This window comes from Echinops telfairi, unplaced genomic scaffold, assembly GCF_000313985.2.
Source record: "Echinops telfairi isolate 266 unplaced genomic scaffold, ASM31398v2 ScPeMD7_26;HRSCAF=91, whole genome shotgun sequence".
Lineage (NCBI taxonomy): Eukaryota > Metazoa > Chordata > Mammalia > Afrosoricida > Tenrecidae > Echinops > Echinops telfairi.
Window position 1 is genome coordinate 827,276 of NW_022103923.1, and position 25,127 is coordinate 852,402.

A 25,127-nucleotide genomic window follows, 5' to 3' on the forward strand; every position below is an offset into this window, starting at 1 on the left:
GAAATAGAGGAAAGAACTAGTAGGCAAAAGACATTTATAGAGGTATAAACATAGGCATGTACATATGGAAATATATTAATATATAATGATAAGGCTACAGGTCCTTGTACATATATTTATAGGTTAAGTATTAAGGTAGCAGGCAGACATTGGGTCTCTACTCAAGTCCTCCCTCAACACAAAAACACTTTGTTCTAATAACTGTCATTCTGTGATGCTCACCTTCCCGACACGATTACTGAAGACAAAATGGGTACATAAGCTAATGTGGTGAAGAAAGCTAGTGGTGTCCAGCTATTACAAGATAAAGCATCTGGGGTCTTAAAGGCCTTAAGTTAAACAAGCTGCCATCTATCAGGGAAGCAACAAAACCCACATGGAAGAAGCACACCAACCTGTGTGATCACAAGGTGTCAATGGGATCAGGTGTCAGACATCAGAAGACCCAAAACAAATAACCATTTAGAGGCAAACAATGGGGTTTGGTTTCAGAATGGAGACCCAAAATCCATCTGCAGACAATTGGACATCCTCTCACAGAAGGGTCACAAGGAAGGGACGAGCCAGCCAAGGCACAGTACAGCACCAATGAAACACACAACATTCCTCTAGTTCTTCAATGACCACCCCCCAATCCAATATCATGACCCCAGTTCTACCTTACAAATCTGGCTAGACCAGAGCATGTACACTGGTCCGATAAGAGCTCTCAACACACAAAATCTAGGACAGATAAACCCCTCAGGACCAATAATGAAAGTAGTGATACCATGAGGGTAGGGTGAAGGTGGGGGGAGATGGGGGAGAAAGGAGGAACAGATCGCAATGATTGACATACAACCCTGCTACTGCTGCCCCACCCCACCCCCAGTTGGGGACGAACAACAGAAACGTGGGTTAAGGGAGACAGCGGATGAGGTAAATATGAAAATACAAATAATTTATGAATTATCAAGGGTTCATGAGGGTGGATGAGTTGGGGAGGAAAGAAAAAAAAGAGGAGCTGATACCAAAGGCTCAAGTCAAAAGAAAATGTTTTGGAAATTATGATGGCAACATATGTACAAATGTGCTTGATACAATAGATGTGCGGATTTTTATTAGAGCTGTAAGAGCCCCGGAATAAAGTAATTTATTAAAATAAATAAATAAAATCAGAAATAAAATGTGGTATATATATATATATACACAATAGAATGATTCAGCCATAAATAGAAATGAAGTTGTGAAACCTATGACAACATGGGTGAATGCCAAAGACATACTGGTTGCAATAAGACAGAGGCTAAAGGGCACATGTTATACGATCCCACTAATAGGAAATATCTGGAGGAGAACGAGAGACAAACGGACTGGGTGGGTGTAAGGGGGCAAGATGAGTGATTGCTTGAGAGGTATTGAGTTCGGTTTAAAAAACAAAAACCACTGCCATTGAGTTACTTATCACTCATAGGGACCCTCTTGGACAGAGCTGAACTGGCCCTGTGGGTTTCCAAGATGATAGCTCTTTCCAGGAGTAGAAAGCCTCACCTTTCTCCCATGCCGCGGAGTTGTATTTAAAAGCACCAGTCTGTGGTTTCAAACCACTGACCTTAAGATTGCAGCCTCACACCCCAACACTAGGCTACCAGGTGATGAGAACTTTTGGAAATGGACAGTGGTGATGGTTGTACAATATCTCACTCACTCACTGCCCTCGAGTCGGTTCCAACTTACAGTGGACCCTATAGGACAGAACAGAATTGCCCCTGCCTCTCCGGTTCCGAGAGGGTCACCTCAACTTTTTGGATGTAGAGAGCCTCATCTCTCTCCCCTGGAGCAGGCTGGTGGTTTCACACGACTACTTGACCTTAGCGCCCCATATGCAGCCAGTCCGCCACCAGGGCTTCTTGGTACAGTACGGTGACTGTTATTCATGTTGCCAAATCCCACATTCACAAATGGTTAAAATGATAAATAGCTTTAAAAAAATATTTTACCACAATTTTTAAAATGAGACTGCCCAGGCAAATAAGGCAAAGTTGTTCTGAGAAAGTTAAACCTTAAGAATACAGAAACAAAGAAGGAAAAAAAAAAGAATACAGAAAAGTGGGTGAAGGGAGACAGTGGATGGTGTAAAATATGAAAATAAAAATAATTTATAAATTATCAAGAGTTCACGAGGGTGGGAGGTAGGGGAAAAAAGAGGAGCTGATACCAAGGACTCAAGCAGAAAGAAAATGTTTGGGAAATGATGATGGCAACATATGTACAAATGTGCTTGATATAATTGATGTGTGGATTATTATAAGAACTGTAAGAGCCCCCAATAAAATGATTTATTAAAATTTAAGAAAAATAAAACAAATGAAACCAAATGTTAACAGGTAAATCTGTGTGAAGAGGGTACTAAAGTGGTTATTACTATTCTTGCAACTTTCTGTAAATGTATTAAACAAAGGCGTTGGCTGGAAGCCCTCATGAAACAGAAAGGAGAAAGCAAGACGATATCTGGGGAAGAAAAAAAAAGAAGAATGTATTAGAGTGAAGATGTGTCCAGTTATCTTAGAGAAATGGATAAACTTGTAAGTCCACAGAACTCAGTGAGTGAATATACTTCTATCGACAGATCTAAAAAAGGCAGGCAGAAATTGGAAAAGAAGCTCCTGCCTGCATCCACAAAGGTCAAAAAAGAGGGTGATGGGGCAAGCAGGAGAGGGAGGAGAGGGGAGAAGGATGGCCCAGAAGACAAAAGAGGCCTGATGACTCACTTCAGCAGCTGAAGATTCAGAAATGCAAGGAAGTCATACATGAGCTTCAACAGAAACGATTTCAGGAGTTCCAGGTAGAAGGTTTTGAAGAGGCTCTTGATCAACCAGGACTTGGGTAAATCTTTTGTGCCCCTAGACTTATCTTTTTTCTTTTTAGTTTCTTCCTAGGTATAAAACCAAAGAACACAACATACAGAGAGTTCCGTAGTGTGAGACTCCTCCTGCAGGATACAGTTTCAGAGCAGTAAGCCTGTGAACCCCTTCGCTCATGTGGTCCAGCGTTTGCTCTCTTTGGCACTGCCCAGTTGCCAGTTCACTCTTACAGGTGCCACTGCTAGTCTCCTCTCTCCTAACTGACCCTTGTGATCTATTTTGGATTAGACAACTAAACTGGTGAGACTGGCACACAAAAGCAAAGAGTAGACTGAGTAGCTCAGGAGAAAGAGGAGACTTTCTACACTTGTAAAGGTAGTCTTGAAAACCCGTAGGAGCAGTTCTACCCATCCTATAGGGTCTCCATGAGTCAGAGTCAACTCAAGGGCCATGGTTTGGGGTTTATTTTAGACTGAGTAGGCAGCTGAGGGGCAGTCTTGCGAGTGACGGGCATGGCCATGGTAATGTCAATGTTAGATGCTCACCCCTTGAAAACCCACTGCTGTCAAGTGGGTTCAAACTCACAGAGACCCTAGGACAGAGCAGAACTGGCCCATGTCATTTTTAAGGCTGTCATCCTTTTGGAAGTAGACTGCTCGTCTTTCTCCCATGGAGCCACTGGCAGGTTAGAATCTTCGTTCTTTGGGTTCGAAGTTGAGTGCTTAATTACTGTGCCACTAGGTCTCATGTGTGTAGAAACCTTTTTGCTGTGGTTGTTTACTTGCTTTTGGCTGTTGTGCGAGCTTTCCCACTCACTCACCAGCCTCTTCTTCCTCTATTTTAACCTCATTACATGCTCCAGAGTCCCATCGGGACACCCACATTTTAGTTCCTTGGTGACTCCTCTTTGTCATTCCTCCCACTAAAGTCCAATCTGGACTTTAATCTGTCTTTTTCACCTGGAAGACTGCCCCAGCCCAACCATCTCTCACCTTCACCTCACCTTACACTCATCCATTTGCTAGACAGCCGCCCAAGAAAGTGCTTTTGCTTTTTATTCTCAGTGAGTGATTTTCTTAGTCATTGTTAGTGTCCTGGATTTCTGATATATAGGCCATTTATTGATGTCTGTCTTCTTTTTTTAGCTTAGGAGTATTTAACAAATATAAATCAGATCACAATACTCCTCTGCCCTAAACCTTCCACTCACTCTCCATGAGATTTAAAGTCCAACCTCCTCACCGTGGACCATATCCACACACCTTAGCTCCTGTCTACCTTGCTCATCTCATCTCATCCCGTCTCATGTCGCACTTCCCCTCTCTCATGAGGCTCTTGGGCCTTCTTCCAATACTCTGAAAGAAACAACTTGGTTCCCTGCTCAGCCTCACCCTCCGGTTCCCCCTGATAAGATGCTCCCTCTGACTGTCCTACCAATGAACTTTCCTCACATTGGGGTCTCGGCTGAAATGTCACCTCTTCTGAGAAATCCCCCCATGACCCTATTAAACATTTCATGCCACTAAAAAAAATAAAGGAAAATTCAAATGAATGGAAAATAACAGGCTGGAGAGGTTTTGAAGTGATTGAAACCATTATATATTGTTGGTGGGATTGTAAAGCAGTACAATAAATGTGGACAAAAGTATGGTACTTCCTCATACAATGGGAATAGAAATACCATATGCCTCAGAAATCATGCTACTTGGTATGTACCCTACAGAAATAAAGCATAGAGCATGAACAGACATGTGCCCACACATGTACATTGCTGTACTATTCACAATAGCAAGAATATGGAAACAATCTAAATGCCTATCAGTGGAAGCATAGATGAATATTTTTTTAGTACGTGCACTCGATTGAATACTATTGCTAGGTGCCATCGAGTTGATTCCAACTCATATCGACCCAACAGGCCCTGTGCATGGTGCTGTGCCATCATCACAATTGTTCCGATGCCTGAGCTCATTGATGCAGCTACTGTGTTGATCCATCTCCTTGAAGGTCATCCTCTTTTTGGTTACCCTTCCTCTTCTCCAGGGACTTAGCTCTCCTGGCAATAAGTCCAAAGTATGTAAGATGAAGTCTTGCTAACCTTGCCTCTAAGGAGCACTCTGGTTTTACTTTTTCCAAAACCGTTTTTCCTTTGAGTAGTTCATGGTACTTTCAATACTCATCTCCAGCACCACAATTCAAATTCCTCGATTCTTCTTTAGACTTCCTTGCTCAGTGTCCAAATTTCAGAGGCGTATGAGGCAATGGATAATACCGTGGCATGGGCCAGGCATATCTTAGTCCTCAAAGTAACAAATATCCTTGCTCTTCAATACTCTAAAGAGTTCTTGCACAGCAGATTTACCTAATGCAATACATCTTTTGATTTCTTGACTTCTGCTTCCATGAGCATTTGTTGTGGATGCAAGCAAGATAAAATCTGAGACAACTTTCACCTTTTCTCCATTTAGCATGATATTATATATTGGTCCAGTTGTGAGGATTTTGGTCTTCTTTACATTGAATTGTAATCCATACTAAGGCTTACAATCCTTGATCTTCATCAGAAAGTGTTTAAATTCCTCCGCATTTTCAACAAGGAAAGTTGTGCCATCTGCATATCGCAGATTGTTAATAAACCTTCATTCAGTCCTGATGCCACACTCTTCTTCATATAATTCAGCTTCTCTAATGATTTGCTCAACATACAGATTGAACAAGTATGGTGAGATTACACCATCCTGATGCACACCTATCCTGATTTTAAACCATGAAGTGTGTCCTTGTTCTGTATAACCACATCTTGATCCATGTACAAGTTCCTCACGAGCATAATGAAGTGTTCTGAAATTCCTGTTTTTCTCAAGATTATCCACAATTTATTATGATCCACACAGTCTAATACCTTTGCATATGACTGTGTCAGTGAAACACAAGGAAGCATCTTTCTGGTATTCTCTGCTTTGAGCCACGATCTATCTGACATCAGCTATAATGTCTCTTGATCCAAGTCCTCTTCTGAATCCAGTCTGAACTCGAACACTGCACATTCTTTTTTTTATTTTATTTTTTAAGTTTTTTAGTTTTGGGGCGTTTTTAGCTTTTGCTTTTAAGTTTGTTTGTTTTTTTAATCAATTTATTGGGGCTCATACAATTCATCACAATACATAGATCAATTGTGTAAAGCACATCTATACATTTGTTGCCCTCATTATTCCCAAAATTCCCTTGCCTCTTGGGTTCCCGGAATCCGCTAATTTTCCTTTTTTTTTTTTTCCCCCTCCACTGCACATTCTTAAAGAACAATAATGAAATGGTTAATTACCTTATAGCGTTAGTGAATTTGGAGGACATTATGCAGAATGAAATTAATCAGAAAGGACACATATTGTATGAGATCACTGTTATAAAAGAAAAAATCAAGAAAATGTTTTCATAGCAAAGAAATAGACTTTGACGTTAACCGGGGACGGACGGGCAAGAGAAGGAAAGGGAAACAATAGGCTAAAAGGCAGACCCGTGATAAGTTATGTGAAAGGGAAATAATGACCTATGAGAGAGAGAAGAGAAAAAAGAAGGGTGGCAGGACAAGCTTTGGGGCCGTTTATAAGTTGTTTAACTTGTTTAATTAAAAAATAATGTTCTGAAATAAATTAAACCCCCACCAAATTCACAATAAACAATTTTAAAAAGAAAAGAAATCACACTCTTTTGTTGGTTTTAACCCAGTGCTCAATCATGCTTAGTTGGGTAATTTTTACAAATTGCTATTAATAACTGATTAGACTAAACCAGTTACAATTATGTAAAATACATCCCATAATATTACTACCATTTGCCTCACCATTACAGAAATTAGTTACATCTTCCATTCTAGGTCGTTGTGATTGGATGCTAGCAGAGTTTTTTCTGTAGTTTTTGTGGGTTAAAGATTTAAATTTGTCATGGGAACAAGCTTCTTGACTGACCAAGGATTAGCTAACTTCTGATAATAGAAAAGGAAACAGATTGACTAGAGGCTGTTATTTTCATTTCCTCATTCAAAGAAGAAGCACTGTGGAGAAGAAAGGCAGAAACAATACTTTGAACCTCTGCCACCATGGGCAACTGGGCCGTAAATGAAGGACTCTCTATCTTTGTCATTGTAAGTACCAATGAGTGATGAATATCTGAAATTGTAGGGGGTTTAGGATTGGAGTAAAGTACAAGAACGTTTTGTTGTTCTTGTTCATTTGAGAAGTGTTACAGAAATTGATTTACTCTGTGAACATCTGTTTACAGAGTAAGTTAACTATCTTCCAAATTTCTTAGTGAAAAGAATGTACTGAGAGAGTGGACTTCTCCTAGCTTATTTTTTCAGTTCCTATGAGGACCAAATTGTCCAGTCTATCACAGAGGGAATAGGGCATTTTATGCCAGTGACTTTCAATTGTGAGTTGTTTCTAATTATTAGTGGGAGGCGAATGCTCTGCTTTTAATTAACTTATTTTATTTTATTCCAAATGAGAACAATACTAGCTTGTGCGTAGAAAATTTAAAGCCATTATTTCAGTAATTATAACAAAAATAATTTTAGTTCTCAAATTTGTTTTTCTAAAAAGCACCTTGTTTTTTTCTGTGATGTAAAATAATAATCCATATAATCTATATTAATAAACTGTTTTGTAAGAAAAAAGTTTCTGCTCTTTTTCACAGAAATACAAATTATTCTTTAAAGAATATTTGGTCTCAACAATCATCAAATTGGGAAAATAAAAATGTGATATTGAAAATAGTTTCAAAGAGCGAATGGGAACATAAAAGAAATACTAAAAACAATTATAAATCGAGTTATTTAAATCCTTTATCATGATGGATATTAAAGATAGAAAGAAAAGTACAAATACTATAAAACCCCCAATTATTCTGCCATTTTAATAAAGTACGTGATATAGCAAACCAACATTCTAATGAAATATTGATTCCTCCTGAGTATTTAAAACTATGAACTTGATATTTTAATCATCATTTCAAGAGGAGATCATTTTTGAAGGTTAAGTTATAATTTTAGCTTCCATCACAATTTCCCCTAGGAAATGATTTCCTTCTAAATTATTCACTCATATAACTTGAAAGCGCAGATAGTTTGGAAAGCAAGAGGATGAAGAATGACAAGGTCAGGAAATGGAGAAGTCACTTTAGAACTTTCTTCTTTTTAAAAAAGTTACATATTTCTGGTTCTTAGCCTCTGTGGACTTTTAATAGCTTCAGAACACACTGAGAAAAGGTCACTATGGAACTGAGGGTAGAGAATTGGGAAGTAGTCAATGCTTGGAATGAAAAGAACACTCACTCCCTAGAAGGAGCTCTTTGTTTTCAAATTTCATTCCCCTCATCCCTGACATTGATACTAAATATATCCTTATCCAAAAGGTAAGCAGAATTTATCCAACAGAATAGGACTTAGTATTTTAGTTGGTAAGACTCCTACCAACTGGAATGAGGTGCTCTATGATGGAAAGATGTGGTTGGCATCTGTAAGACCAGAGCATAATGTCCTATTAGTGTTGGGAAGAGTAATAGTAATATTTTCGAGAGACACTATTATTGATCCATCTAAGGTTAATAATGAAAAAGGAGAAGAAGAAAAAGGGTGAGAGACTGAACACAATTTGGTGTATCATCAAAAAGTGGTGTATCACGCGGGGAAAACAGTGTAGAAAAGTTAATTACGAAGAAGTTTGTTTACACATGGGTAGACAAGAGCTGACTATACCCATCTACTCTTGTCCAAGACTGGACTTGGGGAAGTTCTAACCCTGTCTAATTCCAACCTTGTATACAATTTACCAGTTGAAATGTAAAACCTTTATTGAACTATTTATGTGTCTGCAGCTGGTATGGCTGGGAATGAACGTCTTCCTCTTTGTCTGGTACTACCGGGTTTATGATATTCCAGATAAGTTCTTTTACACTCGGAAACTTCTTGGGGTAAGTATGACTTCATCTCATACAAGATTGGCTGGCTCACATTTTTTTTTCATCTGACATCATGGCAGTTTATATTTCCTTCACATTTTAAATAACTTAAAACCAATAAATATTCAACACCATCAGCCTCATTTCACCTTCTTAAGATTCTCTTTAATACTGTCCAGTATTGAGCAAGAAAAGGTGAAGCAAAGGGTTCCAACAGCATCCCTCTCCTCTCAAAAGCCGTAATATCATTGCTTTGACTCAAGGAGAAATCTAACATGGACTGAATTGGAAAGCCAAACTGTAAGGATCGATCTAGTGATAACATATGTGGAACACATGGAACTTTCTGTAGTCCCTAAATCATCCGATACTACTATTATTTGTGTGTGAGTGCAAACATTGCTCCTGGTGACATGGTATGAAATTATCTTCAGAAAACAGTCTCTCCCTACACATGTGGCCTTTAAGTAAGTTTATGTAGGGCCATGTCTGTAGACGAGGCCAGCAGAGTGGAAACTAAAAACCAAACTCATTGACAATAAACCCATTCCAACTCATCAGCCATGTAGGATAGTAGAACTGCCCCTGTAGGTTTCCATGACTGTAACTCTTCACCAGAGTAGAAACCCTCATCTTTCCTCTGAGGAGCAGCTGGCTTGTGTACTTAGCATTCTCATTGTTCTTAACTCCCATGTCTCTTCATCATCACAAATGAAAATAATCACAATTGTTGCTGCTCCCCGAGAATATAATTTGTTACACCCTGCTTGCACCATGAATTTATAAATTCATATTAATTATAATATGTATTATAGATCATATTATAAATAATATTAGTATATACTTTTAGAATGTTATTGTTATAAATATTAACTTATTCATGTTGATTCTGAGAAGAATGGATTTCTTTTGTTCTCCTCTCCAAAATATGGCATTTCAAAGATAATAACTATGCTGACATTATAAAAAGAACTATAATGCCAAATAATCACTCTAATGCCAAAAAAATAACTTGAATACCACATTAACTTGAAGACTACTAAAATTAGTCTTTGTGCTAAGAAAACTTTTGATAAAATCTTGAAAAGTCCTAGTTATAATGTTGAGCTCTGCTTGATGATATGTATGCTGAAGTATTTACGGTAACATGAACTAATGCCTGTAACGTACTTTGAAACACATCGAAAGAATAAGTTGAATTAATGGATGAAGAGAGGAGAAATAGAGGGATAGATATATGATCATGGAAGAATAGGGAGCAGCCAGCTTCTCGGGAGAGATATCGCTCAATTGAAGCTGTCCTCTTGGGCAAGTCCTTGAATGGGTCATTTAATTTTCTACATTAATGTGGCAAGAAAGGTGAACTGAGGTTCAGCTAGGCCCTGATTCATGGCACCAGGATTGAAAAATATGTGAAGTAAATAGATGAGCATCTGGTAAAATCTGGGAAATGGCTGAACATACCTTTGTTGTAAAACTTTTGCAACATCTCTGTTTCAAAATTTTTATAATAAAATAATGGAATGAAGGGAAAGAACCAGTTGGACATCAAAAGGAAGACCCCCGACTGGACTTCACGGGAAACTTTTGTTCCTGAGGGACCTTTCTTTCTGATTAACTTGAAGTTTCCAATGTATGGGCCCCATTTTGGGAACCCTGGGAAGGTTGGGATACATTCTGTGCTCACAGGAGTCAACTTACTGCATAACCTGCTTCCTACAGTCTGCATTGGCACTGGCCAGGGCCCCTGCAGCCTGCCTGAATTTCAACTGCATGCTGATCCTGCTGCCGGTCTGTCGAAATCTGCTCTCCTTCCTCAGAGGCTCCAGTGCGGTAAGAAAAAACGTTCACTGAGTTCCTCATATTTTCAAAGACCATCAAGCTAAATGCATTTTGTTAGGAAAAACAAGCTAACCAATAGTTTGTGAGGATTTCACCTTCTGTATTATATTCACAAGCCAACCCAGCCTTGATTATCTCTTATCTATAGAATTCCCTGGGATAGCCATTTAACCTGAGCCCCAAATTTTAAAACAAAAACCAATTTTTTCTCAGTCATAGGCATGAGAAAAAAACCTGATGAATTACCTGGGTGGTGCAAATGATTAATGCAAATGGCTGCTAACCAAAAGGTTGGAGGCTCAAGCCTACCCAGAGGCACCTTGAAAGAAAAGCCTAGGAATCTGTTCCCCAAAACTAAGTCATTGAAAACCCCGTGAAGGCTTTTACCCTGGCACACATGCTATCCGCATGAGTGAACATTAACACATGGCAATTATTTATAATATATATTATATGAAAGGAGAGGCCTTCAAAAGGTTCATGGAAAATGGAATTAAAAATAATGGATTTTTTTCCCACAAACATTTGAAACCTCTATCTATATAATACACTCATGTGTATGTGTATGCACGCACACACATATTTATCAAAACAGAGCTTTGTTTGTTTAAGGTTGGTATGTAAAATTTGAGATTTCTTTTCTTTTTAAAATTTTATTTATTTATTTTGAGAATTCCTTTTTATATTCCTTAAGTCAGAGAAGATATGTTTTGTGGGGAAAAATCTCAAGTAGATGGAAATGATGGACAATTGAGTCCCATCATAATGGCTGTAGCTAAGAAGACTTTACTCCAGGAAGTTGAGGAATGCTTCGCTTTCTAAGTTGTGGCTCCTTTCACCCTTGAACTCTTAAATGTACTCTTCTAAAAGAAGGGAAGATTACGTAGACAGAATCTTTGTAACCTATAAAATGGTCTACACATATTTACTGGTATTATTGTACAAAGATGATGAGAATAAATCTATCTACAAGGAACTTGCAACCTACATAAATACTCCAATAAATATGATGCAAAGCAAAATAGGATGAGTCTCACAAGACATTAGAAATAAGGAGCGATTAGGAATTAAGGAAGGAGTAATTATCTCAGGGGGCAGGTGATAAAGAAAAGCACCTTAAAGGAAAGGGCATAAAAGATGTGCACATTAGCATATGTATGCCCCTTTAAGAGGGGTGACTGAGAGAGAGAACTTTTGAGATATAGATAGGGGAAAGCACCCAAACCAAGCTCACTGCCATCCAGTCAATGCTGACTCAGAGTGAGCCCCGGTGGGTTTCCAAGACCAATGGTTTATGGGAATAGAAAGTCCAATCTTTCTCCTGAGGAGCTGCTGGTGGTGGTTTTGAACAGCCAACCATGCAGATCACAGCTCAATGCATAACCACTACAACACCAGGGCTCCTAGGGAAAGCATGGAGGTGGGAAATAGAGATCACTTATGGAGGAGAGCAGCGCGACACCTACTTGACAGGAGTGTAGGGATTGTAGGGGGCATGTGTCTGAGGTGAGGCTGGAGAGGAGAGGCAGGGCCTTGCTGATAAATTAGAAAGTTAAATGTGTAAGTTGCTAACTATTAGTTAATTTGATAATCACAGTTTAACAGGGAGGAGAAAAGTGAATTAAGTTTTCAACAAAGAGTATAACTTGCCTTGAAACCTCCCTCGTGTTTTCTATTCCTACTAAATTCACATTGCTGCTAAAGAGATGTTGTTTCTTTGTGTGACTAATAGAACTTTCAATTGACTGATAGATGATTGATGGTCTACAACTAAGCTTTTATTTTTATGACATAACTCTGTACCAAATTCCATTTAATCTTAAACTTACTGCCAAAATTGAGTTCTAACAAGTAAATTTTAAACGTCAACATTAAGAGAAAAAAATCTAACCCCTTCACCAGAAAAACAAGAAAAAACTCAAAACAGCTATTACCAAATAATGTTGACAAACAATTTAAGATGTTCCAGAAATAACCACGGCTTCCCGCCCCCCCGCCCCCGATAATACTGTGGTGAGGTTCCTTACTGTAGGCCATAAACTAACCCAAAGTTAACAAAAACTAAATGCAGCACATAGTATTAGCAATAACACTGGTAACAAGAAATCTCCGAATAATCTTCTGAACCTAAGAAACCACAGTGGCAAAATTCCACATGACTGAAAGTGTTATTGATGATCCCATTCTAAAGTACCTGATATTTGTAAGTGATCAATAGGCACATGTTGACGGTAGTTTGTTGTGTTTGTTTTTTAAAATAATGAAATCTGACTCTATCTCTCCATCTCCCCTGCTTGAATGCTTTCAACTTAGAAGAAGCAAACTGAGAAACAGCAGTGTTTTCACCAGGATGTCCGCTTTAGAAACTCTTGTTGCCCCCAAAGCCCAAATGACACTGCTATGGAGCTACCGTTCTTGTCAACAGTACATGTTGTAATGGCAGCTGTTAGGCTTCCTGTGGTCTAGGGGAAAGATCTGCATCAGTTTCTTTAAAGGCAGGTATGAAATGAGCTTACTCTTCAAATCAGAGAAGCTTGGTTCTCTAACTAGACAAGTCCTTTTTTTTTTTTTAAATTTGAGGAATACATATATATTTATAAGCAATAAATAAGTATAAAACTAGCAGCAAGCAAAATTCATTTATATACAAGATGTGTCCCTCTTTTCCTTATTCCCAACTTGAAATGTGAACTTTGGAAATGAAATGGTTTCATCTTTGAGATTTAAATGACTCAGTCTCCCAGCATTAATGCTGGAAAACATAATGCTAGTGTTCCTGGTTGCCATCCAGTTGGCATTGACTCATGGTTACATAATATGTAACAGAATGAAACACTGTCCATTTTTGTGGTGCACCATCTTCATGATCATGGGTATTCTTGAATTCATTCTTTCCACGATTGTGTAATGCCTTCCAACTTCTCATCTTCCTACTTTTACTTAGTTTTACTCATTGCTATCAAGTAGATTACAACTCATAGCAACCCTATGAGGCTCAGTCGAACAGCTCCTGTGGGCTTCCCGGGCTCCTGTGGAGTAACTGGTGGTTTTGAACGGTTGACCTTGTAGTTTTCATCCCAACACATAACCAATATGCTAACAGGGCTCCTGTAACTTAGTCTTGGCCAATATAAATGTTTGAGCAAGGCAAAAAACCCACAGTAGAAATGACAAGTATGTTGTAACTTCAAGAATTCGTTAGTAGGACACAGTATGAACAAAACCACAGAACTCTCACTGAGTTTGCGTGGTCTTAATCCTTTGGACTTTGTTTTTTAACCGTTTTGATTATGTGGATAAAGAAAGCCCCAAGGTTGGCCCACCTCAGGGAAGGTAGGGATAAACGTTTTCTGCGTACTTTGTTAAAGGAGATTGGGGAAAGGGTGGGACTAAAAATATAGAGGTCCCTGAAGAAGCCTTGATAACCCCAACTTGCTATTCAGAAATAAATTTTAACTGAACAGAAGTCCCAGTCTTAAAATCCTAAAGAACAAGGAAGGAAAGGTCTTCTCTCTAGCTTTATATTGTTTGGGAGTCAGAGACCTTTAACATGGTTTTATGTCTATGCACATAGACTCTTAGATATTCTGTTTCAACATTTTCTTGGCCAGAAAAAAGAAGACTAATGTAAATATCAGAATGAAACTGACTTTTGAAGAGTATATTACTGTATATACTCAAGTATAAGTAGACCCAAAATTGTCAAAATAAAATTTTGAAAATGTTGGGTCAGCTTATACTCGAGTATATATGGTAATTAATGTAGTCTGTCAATTAATGAATTGTTGGTCAGCAGATATTTGTTGAATGCAAACTACATGCTAAGCTGTAGGGATACATGGAGGGTGAAGAGTAAGGCATAAATAGGCCATGGATTCAAGGAGCTTAGGGTATTTTGTGGGGGACAGAAAATAAACACATAATTGCAAAATGATTACCAGTATACAAATATAAGGTGATGTTCTCCATTAGGTTTAGACTTTACTGACAGCTTCTTAGACTGTGTTCTATAGTTTGAAAGTTGGCTTTTGCAAGTTCTCCCAAATAGCACATATGTAGTTCTAATTCATTAATAGTATACGTGGTAAAAAAAGAACCTGATGGCATAGTGGGATACAAGTTGGGTTGTTAACAGCAAGTTCAGAAGTTTGAAACCCCCAACTGCTCCAAGGGAGAAAGATGAGGCTTTCTTCTTCTGTGAAGAGTTACAATCTCAGAAACCCATACAGGTAGTACTAGCCCATCCTATAGGGTGGTTATGAGTTGAAATCTATTCAATGGCTGTGAGTTTGAGTCTTAATATGTGCTAAAACCAAGTGTACATAACAAAATACTTTCATATTTCTTCAATGTAAACTCAATACAGCCCATTCGTTTTAGTTCCACTTCTCTTTTTAAAAATGATTTTCCCCTTTCTTTTAGAATTTTAATAGAGCCTAAAAATCTGCTAAGATGACTCACTAGTCTGGCTTGCACTTGAATATCACTTTCTTGAGATTCAGCAAGGGGCAGTAACCAAAATTTTTCTTTAAAAGACTATAACAGAAAGGAAAGAGGTACTATAATGAGGAACCCATGGGTATGATGGTGGTTTGGGTAATTGATAGTGACTTTCAGTAATTTAGAAGCAACTCAAAAGCACACAAATAGGATCTGCATTATTGAGGCAATATTTCCATATTCTTGGAAACCAATTATGTGTACAACTCGTGGTCTCTGTTTGTTTGTTTGTTTGTTTTTCTATTTTTAAATCTTGATTATGCTAAAAAGGATGATTGGTACTAAGAACATCTGCTATTCCTTTTACAAAATGCATGTGTTTTATATTAAGTAAAAACCTTTAAAAAAACTATCAGAATAAACAAAGTATTATTGAGTGGACCTTGTATTTTACAAACATATCTCTGCATTGTTCTGACATTCAGTTTATTTTTTCCCTAAAGGTCTGTAGCTAAAAAAATAATGGGATCAATATCTTTTGTTTCATGTTTTTGATAATTCATATTGATATTAATGATAAAATTAAGATGTGGAGATAAGAGGAACCATGACAAAACCACATTATTTGCCTTCAAATTCAGCATATGAACCAGTGTTTCTTCCCCCACCCCCTCTCCTAGCCAAAAGTTTCAAAAGTATTCATCAGGAAGTAGAAAATAAAGCAATATAGCAAGTAACATGGAAATGGGGGTAAATATATCTTAGGTTTAGCATGCATGATGTTGGCCCATTCTGGCATACTTCTTCCAACTCAAATTTGCTCATTCTTTTAACAGTCCATAGTATAGTCATTATTCTTCACCAACACCACAATTCAAATGCATCCATTCTTCTGCAATCTTCCTCACTCATTGTACAGATTCCCTGTGCATCTGAGGGCACTGAAACTACCCTAACTTGGGAAAGGTGCACAATCTTCAGTAATAATGGATTGCAAAAGTAGAAGCATGACGGGCGCAAACATGGAAGTGATTGGGAGGATCGTGCAGGACTGGGTGGTGTTTCTGCTGTGAATCAGACCTAACTGGACAACACTTAACAAAGACAGGTTTATGGTAATCATCTTCAGTTCTAGGACAATGAATGTGTAATTTATTATTCAAGTAAATAATTATTCAAATATTTTAAAATGTACACAACACAGGAAGCCGAAGGAGCCCTGGTGGCAGAGTGATTAAGGAATTGGCTGGTAACTGAAAAGTGAGCAGTTCAGTCTCATCAGCTGCTCTGTGGGAGAAAAATGCGGAAATTAGCTTCCATAGTGATTGCAACCTTGGAAACCCTATGGGACTGTCGTACTCTCATCTGTAAGGTCACTGAGTCAGCATTGACTCCACAGTCACAGGTTTTGTTTTGTTTATTGGTTTTACAAGAAACTTCCCCTCTATTTAACAATTTTCCATTGATCTATGCACTAGACCTATGAGGGAAGAACTATGATAGGTACATAGGTGAGGAAACTGAAGACTGAGGAAATTGTTCCATAGCGAACAACTCAGTGGTAGGATTGATTTCCAACACAGGTAGATCTCACAGCAAAAGTTGTTCTCTGAAATGTCACACAATATTGCTTTTCAACACTACTGATTCCCATTCTCTAATTCCTAGGATTCCAATGGTGTCATCATTCTTATAAAGACTTCCTTAGTTGTCTGTTGTTATGTTAGAAATTGTCACAAATCCCATGAATTTAAACAACAACAACAACAATCTTTTGAGTTAATAAATTATAAGTTCTATACATCCAGCATCCCATGGCTAGGTTCTCTCTGCTTAGGGTATCAAAAACCTGAGATAAAGTTGTAGACTGGACTAAGTACTCCTCTGAAAATCGACTTCCAAGTTCATTCTTAAAAAAGTAGCAATACACTTTCAACACTTGGAAACAACACAAAAGATGCAGGAGCACTATATAAGAAAATAAGGATAATCATTTTTCACATGTACATAACTTATTTCAAAAAGGAAATCTTTCTTCTGAGAGCCTGGTATGATGATACACTAGTCTCATCCTACACCTCCCTACCCACACTTTTAAAGATCACCTTCCAAATAAAGCACTTACATTTAAATTCTTGTCTCATGACATTAGACATTTAGACTATATGTTTGCATTTATTTTGCTGGGAAAGAGTATGAACCTTACGAACCTTAAAACAGCAACAATAGACTTTGATCCCAACCATTGTGAAAATTTCACCTTAGTTTTCTTATCTGTAAAATGAGAACAAGATTGTGTACCTCATTGCATTAAAGGAGATAATGATTATAAGTAAACTTCCCTGCTCACAGAAAACCTCCAATAAAGTTTAATTCTTTTTTTTTTTCTTTTTGTAATCTTCCCTTCTAGTCATCCTAGTTTCCCAGGTCTGCCATAACAAATATCTCAATTTAGTTGACTTTCAAGAACAGAAATATATTTTCTCACTGTCCTGGGGGCTAGAAATCAAAATTCACAGTGTATATGTAGTAAGGAGAAGCTCTCTCTTTTTCTAATGTATACAGAAAGAGCCTTGTCTCTTTCAGCATCTGTAGCTACAAAGTATTATCATTATCCTCGTTTACTGAACTTTTGCATCTTTCTGAGCCTTGGTTTTCTCATCTAGTAAACGAGGGAAATAATAGTACTTTGCAGGGTGGTTGTGAGACTTAAATGACATGATACATATCAAATAGAGAATACATTCATGTTAACAATTACTATCCTATTCTTTCTTCCCTTAATTCAAAGTGCTGCTCGACAAGAATTCGAAGACAATTGGACAGGAACCTCACCTTTCATAAAATGGTAGCATGGATGATTGCACTTCACACTGGTAAGTTGATTAAGGCATTTTAGATTGCAAGGAAAACTTGGAGCCTCTGTTGCTAAATGCTTCTTGTAGGAGGCCAGACTTTATAGATAAATCAGGTTGACTATGCGGTGTATTTTTATTAAATTCAAAAGTCGTCAAACTTTCTGTCATTCCAATACTAGGATATGTAAGTTTAGGTCTTATCATGTTTCATCTTGAGAATATTCCTATAAAACTTAAACTGTGCCATGAGAAGAGTTGTTTCCTTTCCATTGTGAGGATTCTATTTTTATATCAAATAATGTTTCTAAATTCACATGGAAGTATTTATTCATTTAATAAAAATGTTTGGTCCGTATTTGACTTTGTTGATTTCTTACAGTAACTGCATAAGCACTTAAAAACACAAAACAATCTAATTGGCATCAAGTTAATTCCGACTCATAGTGACCCTGTAAGACAAGGTAGAACTGCCCCTGTGAGTTTCTGAAACTGTAACTGCTTTAAGGTGTCAAAAGCCAGGGTCTTTCCTTCTTGTGGTAGCTGGTGGTTTTGAACTTTGGACCTTGTGGATCATAGCCCAACTGGTAACAACTACACCACCGGGGGCTCCTCTAGAGCCCATAAAATGAAAAATCACTTATTAGAGGAAATGTCTCTATAATTGTTGTTGCTGTTAATTATCATTATTGTTTTCATTTGGGGGGGAGTAGTTGAACACTTGAAGTGTAAAGCAATAGAAGTAACTAGAAATTCAGAAAGAGAAAGAAACCTGTAGTTAGGGAAGTGGGGAACTCCTGAAAATAGTTGTTGGATAAGTTTGAAACGTTCTAGCCAGAGAGCTTGATGTATAGAGAGTGGGTATATTAGGGTGAAAGGAGGAGCTGTATCTGGGACCCTTATCAAATATCCATGGATTGGATTGCTAGACCATGGACATGCACAGTGGTGTTTACTGTGTTAAGAAGTTGTCCCTAGAAGGCTTGAATTATGTTTCCCTTCTTCTAACAGTGGAGCAGACAGACTGAGCTGTGGGAAGTGAGATCGTATAAAAGGAAATTTTTGATAAAATGTTATTAGAAAAACACCATAATGTACTGGTTAAAAAATGAATGCCAAATTTCCTAGACTTGTATCCCAACTACTACTTTCTAGTTTAGACTTTGGGAAAGGTTTTAAAGCAGCCTCAATCTCCTCCTTTATGAAATGAAGTGATTCTATTGTAGTTATTAGGTAGCGTTGACTCATATTGGACCCATAGCGATGGGAAATAGTGGGAAATAGTAGAACTAACTACATAGGATTTTCTAGGCTGTCATCTCTACAAAAGCAAGTCAATCACAAGCCCTTTCTCTACCCAATTAAAAAAATCACTGCTATAGAGTCGATTCTGACTCAGAGACCCCATAGGACAGAGCGCTTCATTTTGTTTTTAACAAGAACCATATTTACTGCCATTGGTTTATATTACCTTCTCTGAAGTTAATATCACAGTCAGGTGACTGGTGAATGCATTGACCATAGGCATACAATACCCAAGAGTCTTCTTGTTTATGTACAAAAGAGAGAGAGAATGAAAGCATACATAAGCACCCTCAGAGATTAAGACTATTTTGTAGAATCTGAGAACTTGGGTCTTTAGAATCACGTACTTCATCATTTGTAAAAACAAAACTTCACATTTTTACAAATGAGGAAACCACAGCTGGAGTGCTTATGTGTTGTGCACACAATCACAAGAGAGTTCTTCCTCAATTGTCTTGTCTCTCTGGTCCTGGATACCTAGTTCTTATTTGTAAGTGTCCTGGCTTCTGTGTACCTCTGAGACATATCATTGTGTCCAGCAGTACAGCAGAAAGGCTGTCATGCAATAAAAGTGTACACACATTTTACCCTCTTTGTTTCTCTTCTCTACCCTCTTTAGCTATTCATACTATTGCACATCTATTTAATGTGGAGTTTTGTGTGAACGCCCGTGTCAACAATTCAGATTCGTATTCAATAGCGCTCTCTGACATTGGAGATAAACCTGGTGAAACATATCTCAATTTTGCTCGCAAAAGAATCAAGGTAAGCTTTTCATTTGCTAATTCAGATGCTCCCTAAGCTGTTAAAACTAAAAGCTAGATGTCAGTGAGCAAAATGTTCTACTTTGAATAACAAAAATTTGACTAAACATCAGTGAATAAGATGTGTAGGTAATACGGATGTGGGAAGAGAGAAAAATCTCCACCACATTCTTGATCTTGTGTATGGAGAATCTAAACACGTTCTCCAGGTTTTAAGCTTACCTGTGAAAATGTGTCCAAGGAGTCTGGAATAACAGTAATCCTCAGCTCACCCAAGATGGTGTCCACCAGTCAAAGAAGGTCAGAAACACAAGTATAATAAAACAAAACTGAAGCAATCACTTCCTAAAGCAAGGGACCTAAAACCATGAGAAAGCCCAAGGTACCTCAGGAGAGTATTATAGACCCAGAATACAACCATACCCAAGGTTAATTGGGGGTGGGGCATGGAGTGGCAACCCAATGCCCATCTGTAGACAATTGGACATCCCCTCACAGAGGGGTCACAGGGAAGAGATGAGCCAGTCAGGGTGCAGTATAGCACTGATGAAACACACAACTTTCCTCTAGCTCTTTGGTGCTTCCTTCACCCCACTATCATGACCTCAGTTCTACTCTACAAATACAATTAGACCAGAGCATGCACACTGCTACTGATAAGAGGCCAAAACACAGGGAATCCAGGATAGATAAAACCATCAGGGCCAACAAGGAGAGTAGACATACCAGGAGGATTAGGGGAGGGTGGGGGGAGAAAGGGGAATTGGTCACAAGGATCAACTTAGAACCCACTCCCAGGGGTACAAATAACGGAAAAGTGGGTGAGGGGTGATGGAGGACGATGTAAGATATGGAAAAAATAATCTATAACTTATCAAGGGTCTGTGAGGGAGGGCAGGCGATGGAGGGATGGGGAGCTGATATCAGGGGCTCAAGTGGGAAGAGAATGCTTTGAAAATGATGATGGAGGCATATGTGCAAATGTGCTTGACACACTGGAAGAATGTTTGGATTGTGATAAGAGATGTAATAGCCCTCAATAAAAGCATTTAAAAAAGAAATAAACAAAAATAAAAAATAATACTAATAAAAGAAGGGCTTGTTAAAGAATTAAGGTTTGTGTTTAGGTGATCTTAAGGAAGAAAATATGAAGGGGTTCAAAAAGTTCATGGGAAAATAGCCTTATCATTCCATTTTTTTCACGCAGTTTTTGAAGCCCCTCTTATTTACTGCTCTGGCTTGGGCCAGGAATGGGGGGTGGGTGGGGGTGGAGTTCTATGACTGAGGATATTGATTTTTTTCTAGGCAATAGAAGGAATGGCATGGAGTAAATCATTGATAGATAATCAAGTAGCACTCAAGCATAGTTTTGGAGTGATTTCATTTCATCTTAATCCATCATGATTGCAATGTGACCTCTCCTGATTTTAGTGTTCGGTGAACTTGGTCATGTTATATAGGGATCTCCATGTGCTAAATAGTAATACCAGACCAGCCAGCAGCTTACACTTGTCAGGGGTACTCTTGTTCTTTCCTCCTTAGAACATCTTCCTGGTGGACTATATCTGCTAATTTTTGTTCCGTGAAAAGCATAGTGCACAGTGAGTAACTGAGAAATTCTCCAAGAGCAACAATCAATACATTCAGAGGCAAATATTTCTGTCCTTTCACCTTAAGAAGATGTGAGGTTGTCTATACTCAGAGAACAAACTCCAAATCATCTTTATGTGTTCAAGGACTCAGGAGAGTTAAATCACATATGTGTACACCAACTTCCAAACATTTTCCCTTGCATTTAGAAAAGACTACAAGGGGAAACTCTTATTGTTAGAAAGAATATTATCCTCTGAGTTACATGAGAAAAGCTTGCCTTGAGTAATTGTGGACAGAATTGAACTGAACTACAAGCAAAACAACACAACTTTTTTCTACAATATCTTGATTTTTTCCCCTTTATTTTTGTTCATTGTTTGTACAATGATATAAAAAGGTGGCAGTGTGAACATTCTAGGTATGCAGACACTACTGCACTCTTTCCTGCTTCCTATGGGTCACTTTTACTTTCTGTGCCACCTTCCCCCTTTCTGTATGCTTTTGCTTTCAATGGTCTGTACTTGTGTTTCTTCCTCAGAGGACTCTCCTGAGCCTACTAGTGTCATTTTGCCCATAAATTCAGAACTCTGGGAGAGTCTGAATAGTTAACTCTCCTTCGATCGATGAATGCAGGCCATGACAGCCAAGCTCCTTTACCTGGAGGCCGGACAAACTCTGAGGTGTGACTTACCCTCTGGAGTTCCCTTACAAGATCAAGCCTAAGCTAACCTCTATGCAACTGCTTGAAGTCATACCTTATGTGACTTTTTCCTTTTTCCTATCTTGGTCTCTATTCACATACCATTTTCCTTAAAGAACACCTTTTTATAAATCAGTTATCCATTAATACACTCCACATGGACTACTTTTGGGAAACTCCGCCTAAGCTGTTACATATGTCCATAATGCATGCCCTCTGGATGACACTAGAAAAGCACTGTGATCATTACTTCCAAATCAAAAGAAGAATGAACTTCAGACAATTTTAGGGCATCTTATGCTCAACTGATTTCCTTCCTTTGTTGTGGAAATTCACAGGGACAGTTCTACTCTGTTCTATAGGGTGGCTAGGAGTCAACATTGACTTGATGGCAGTGAATTTCGTGGCACAGATGGCGACACAGTGAGGGGCAAAATACAAAGTCAGTGAATTAAATGTACCAGTCACTCTGCAGGAGAAAGATGAAAGTGCATGCTACTGTAAAGATGTAAAGTCTTGGAAACGCAGAGGAGCATTCTAATCTTCCTATAGGGTTGCTTTGAGTCAGAATCAGTTCCATGACAATGAGTTTGCTTTTTTGGTTTGATGGCATCTCAAACATGTAAGCCTTAAAAAATAAACAATTCAGAAATATCAATTTCAATATGTATGGTGAAATTGATTATATATATACATATTTAAGAGTATCCAACGGGGACATGAGAATACCTCTTACCTTATATGCTAGACATGTTATAAATAAGTAGTTCTGCATATAAATTATGCATGCATGTGTTTATATTTCCTAGAACCCTGAAGGAGGTCTGTACGTGGCTGTGACTCTACTGGCAGGAATCACTGGAATTGTCATCACACTCTGTCTCATATTAATTATCACCTCCTCTACCAAAACTATCCGAAGATCTTACTTTGAAGTGTTTTGGTACACACACCATCTATTTGTGATCTTCTTCATTGGTCTTGCCATTCATGGAGCTCAGTGAGTGTTTAAATTCCAAGGCCAAGTACTTTTCAGCTCTAGTTTCTACATGTGATGCTGGGTTAGAGGCACAATGATCCACTTATGTGTATGTTGTCAACCTGATGACCAAGGTAATCTAAGGGGGCAGGGCAGTGGAGGTCAGCCCAATGGAAAAATTTAAGCACTACTTCACCTTCTTGCAGTTAATTTCTATTCAAGGTGCTGCTATTTATAGAAAGTGTGAAAACTAAACCAAAGTCTAAGTAGAAATGTCTTCTGTGACTTTCCAAATTAAGCACATTAATGATGAATCAGTTGAAGGGATTTATTGTAGTTCAATGAGTTTGATTTAGGGCAGCAATCACTTATTTCTTGCTTACTGAATATGGGAGTTAATCTCTAGCACTGTGGGGAATGCTTGGGAAAAAAACCCTACATGAGTATTACCTTCAAACATTCTATTATAATAAAGATAACATCGAACCTTTGTTGAGCACCTGTCCTATGTCAGACTCTGTGCTAATCCTCAAAATATGTACATGTTCTTATTACTCCCATTTTACAGACAAGGACCACAAATGAAACTCATTGCTATTGAATTGATTCCATTTCAAAGGGCCCTATAGGATAGAATAGAACTGCCCCAAAGACTTTGAAAGGCTGTAAATCTTTATGAAAGCAGACTGCAGCTTCTTTTTCCCCCCACGAGGCAGCTGCTGGGTTTGAACTACAAACCTTTCAATTAGCAATTGAATATTTTTAACCACTGTGCTACTAGGACTCCTCCAGACAAGGAAACCCCAAAACCAAACCATTGTCATCAAGTCAATTCAGACTCAAAGGGACCCATCAGACAGTTGAACTGCTCTTGTCCTTAAGGTTTCCAAGCCTGTAAATATTTATAGGATCAGACAGCTTCATTGTTGATGGTGGGTTTGCACTTTGGTCCTTGTGGTTAGCAGCCTAATTTACAATCCACTATGCCACAAAGTTCCTTAAAGACAAGGAAACTGTGTAGCCTATTAGCCAGTTGGTAAGTGACATGGTAGGTTTGGAGTCCAAAGGGTCTAAGGCAGGCTTTCATAAATGCTCTGATAGGACACACAGCACCTAGGTGTGTGGGTAAGAGAGTTTGCCTTAATAGGAGTCCTCTTTAATATAACGTTACTTTGTATATTGTTTTTTATTAGCTGATTGATCACACAGAGACAGAAATGGGCCTGGGGAAGTTCCCTACTGGGTGTGGGCTAGGGCTTGAGGAAGTAGCTGCTCAAAGCTCAATAATTCTCAGAGCCACAAGTCAAGTTGCCCTAGAGGAGGCCATGACCCGGTGTGAAAAGGGGAAGTGTGGGGAGAGACCACATTAGGCAAGCACCAGTGTGCTTTCTTGATCAGCTTGCTGATTCTGGTTCTTTTAGGATGATAATAATCTTTCTAAACATTAAAAAAAAAAGCACTAGACAAAAACCTTGTGAATACCTTAAAGCAAATGAGTGTCTCTAAAAGGGATTTCAGGTGCCCTAACTGCACTGTGGGTTAAGCATTGGACTGACTGCTAACTGCAAGATTGGTGCTTTCAATTCACAAGCTATACTTCAGGAGAAAGGTGAGGGAGGCTGCCTGCATTTAGAAAGTTTAAATCTCAGAAATTTTAGGGAGCAACTCTACTCTGTCCTAAAGGGTGACTCTGAGGTGGAGTTGACTTGATGACAGTGGGTTTTAATGGAATTTACCCGTGATCCCAGCTGTTTCAGAAAATTTTAGAAAACAGAAAGAATATCTTCCCCTCTCTAGCTTAGTAATAGTATTACTTTATGTTTGAGTAGTTTCACAGAAATGTATTGTCCT

The 25,127-nt window shown here is 38.3% G+C and overlaps 1 protein-coding gene across 1 annotated transcript in view; it reads left to right on the forward strand.

Moving 5' to 3' along the window:
- Positions 1-6,894: 6,894 nt before the first annotated feature.
- LOC101640739 (cytochrome b-245 heavy chain) overlaps positions 6,895-25,127 on the forward strand; it is a 42,469-nt gene continuing 24,236 nt past the window's right edge. Inside the window, exons 1-6 of the mRNA XM_004714560.3 lie at positions 6,895-6,984; positions 8,715-8,810; positions 10,521-10,631; positions 17,872-17,956; positions 19,860-20,005; positions 23,107-23,297. Of these exons, the coding sequence (XP_004714617.1) occupies positions 6,940-6,984; positions 8,715-8,810; positions 10,521-10,631; positions 17,872-17,956; positions 19,860-20,005; positions 23,107-23,297 (674 nt within the window). The 5' untranslated portion in view covers positions 6,895-6,939. The remainder of the gene's footprint in view (positions 6,985-8,714; positions 8,811-10,520; positions 10,632-17,871; positions 17,957-19,859; positions 20,006-23,106; positions 23,298-25,127) is intronic.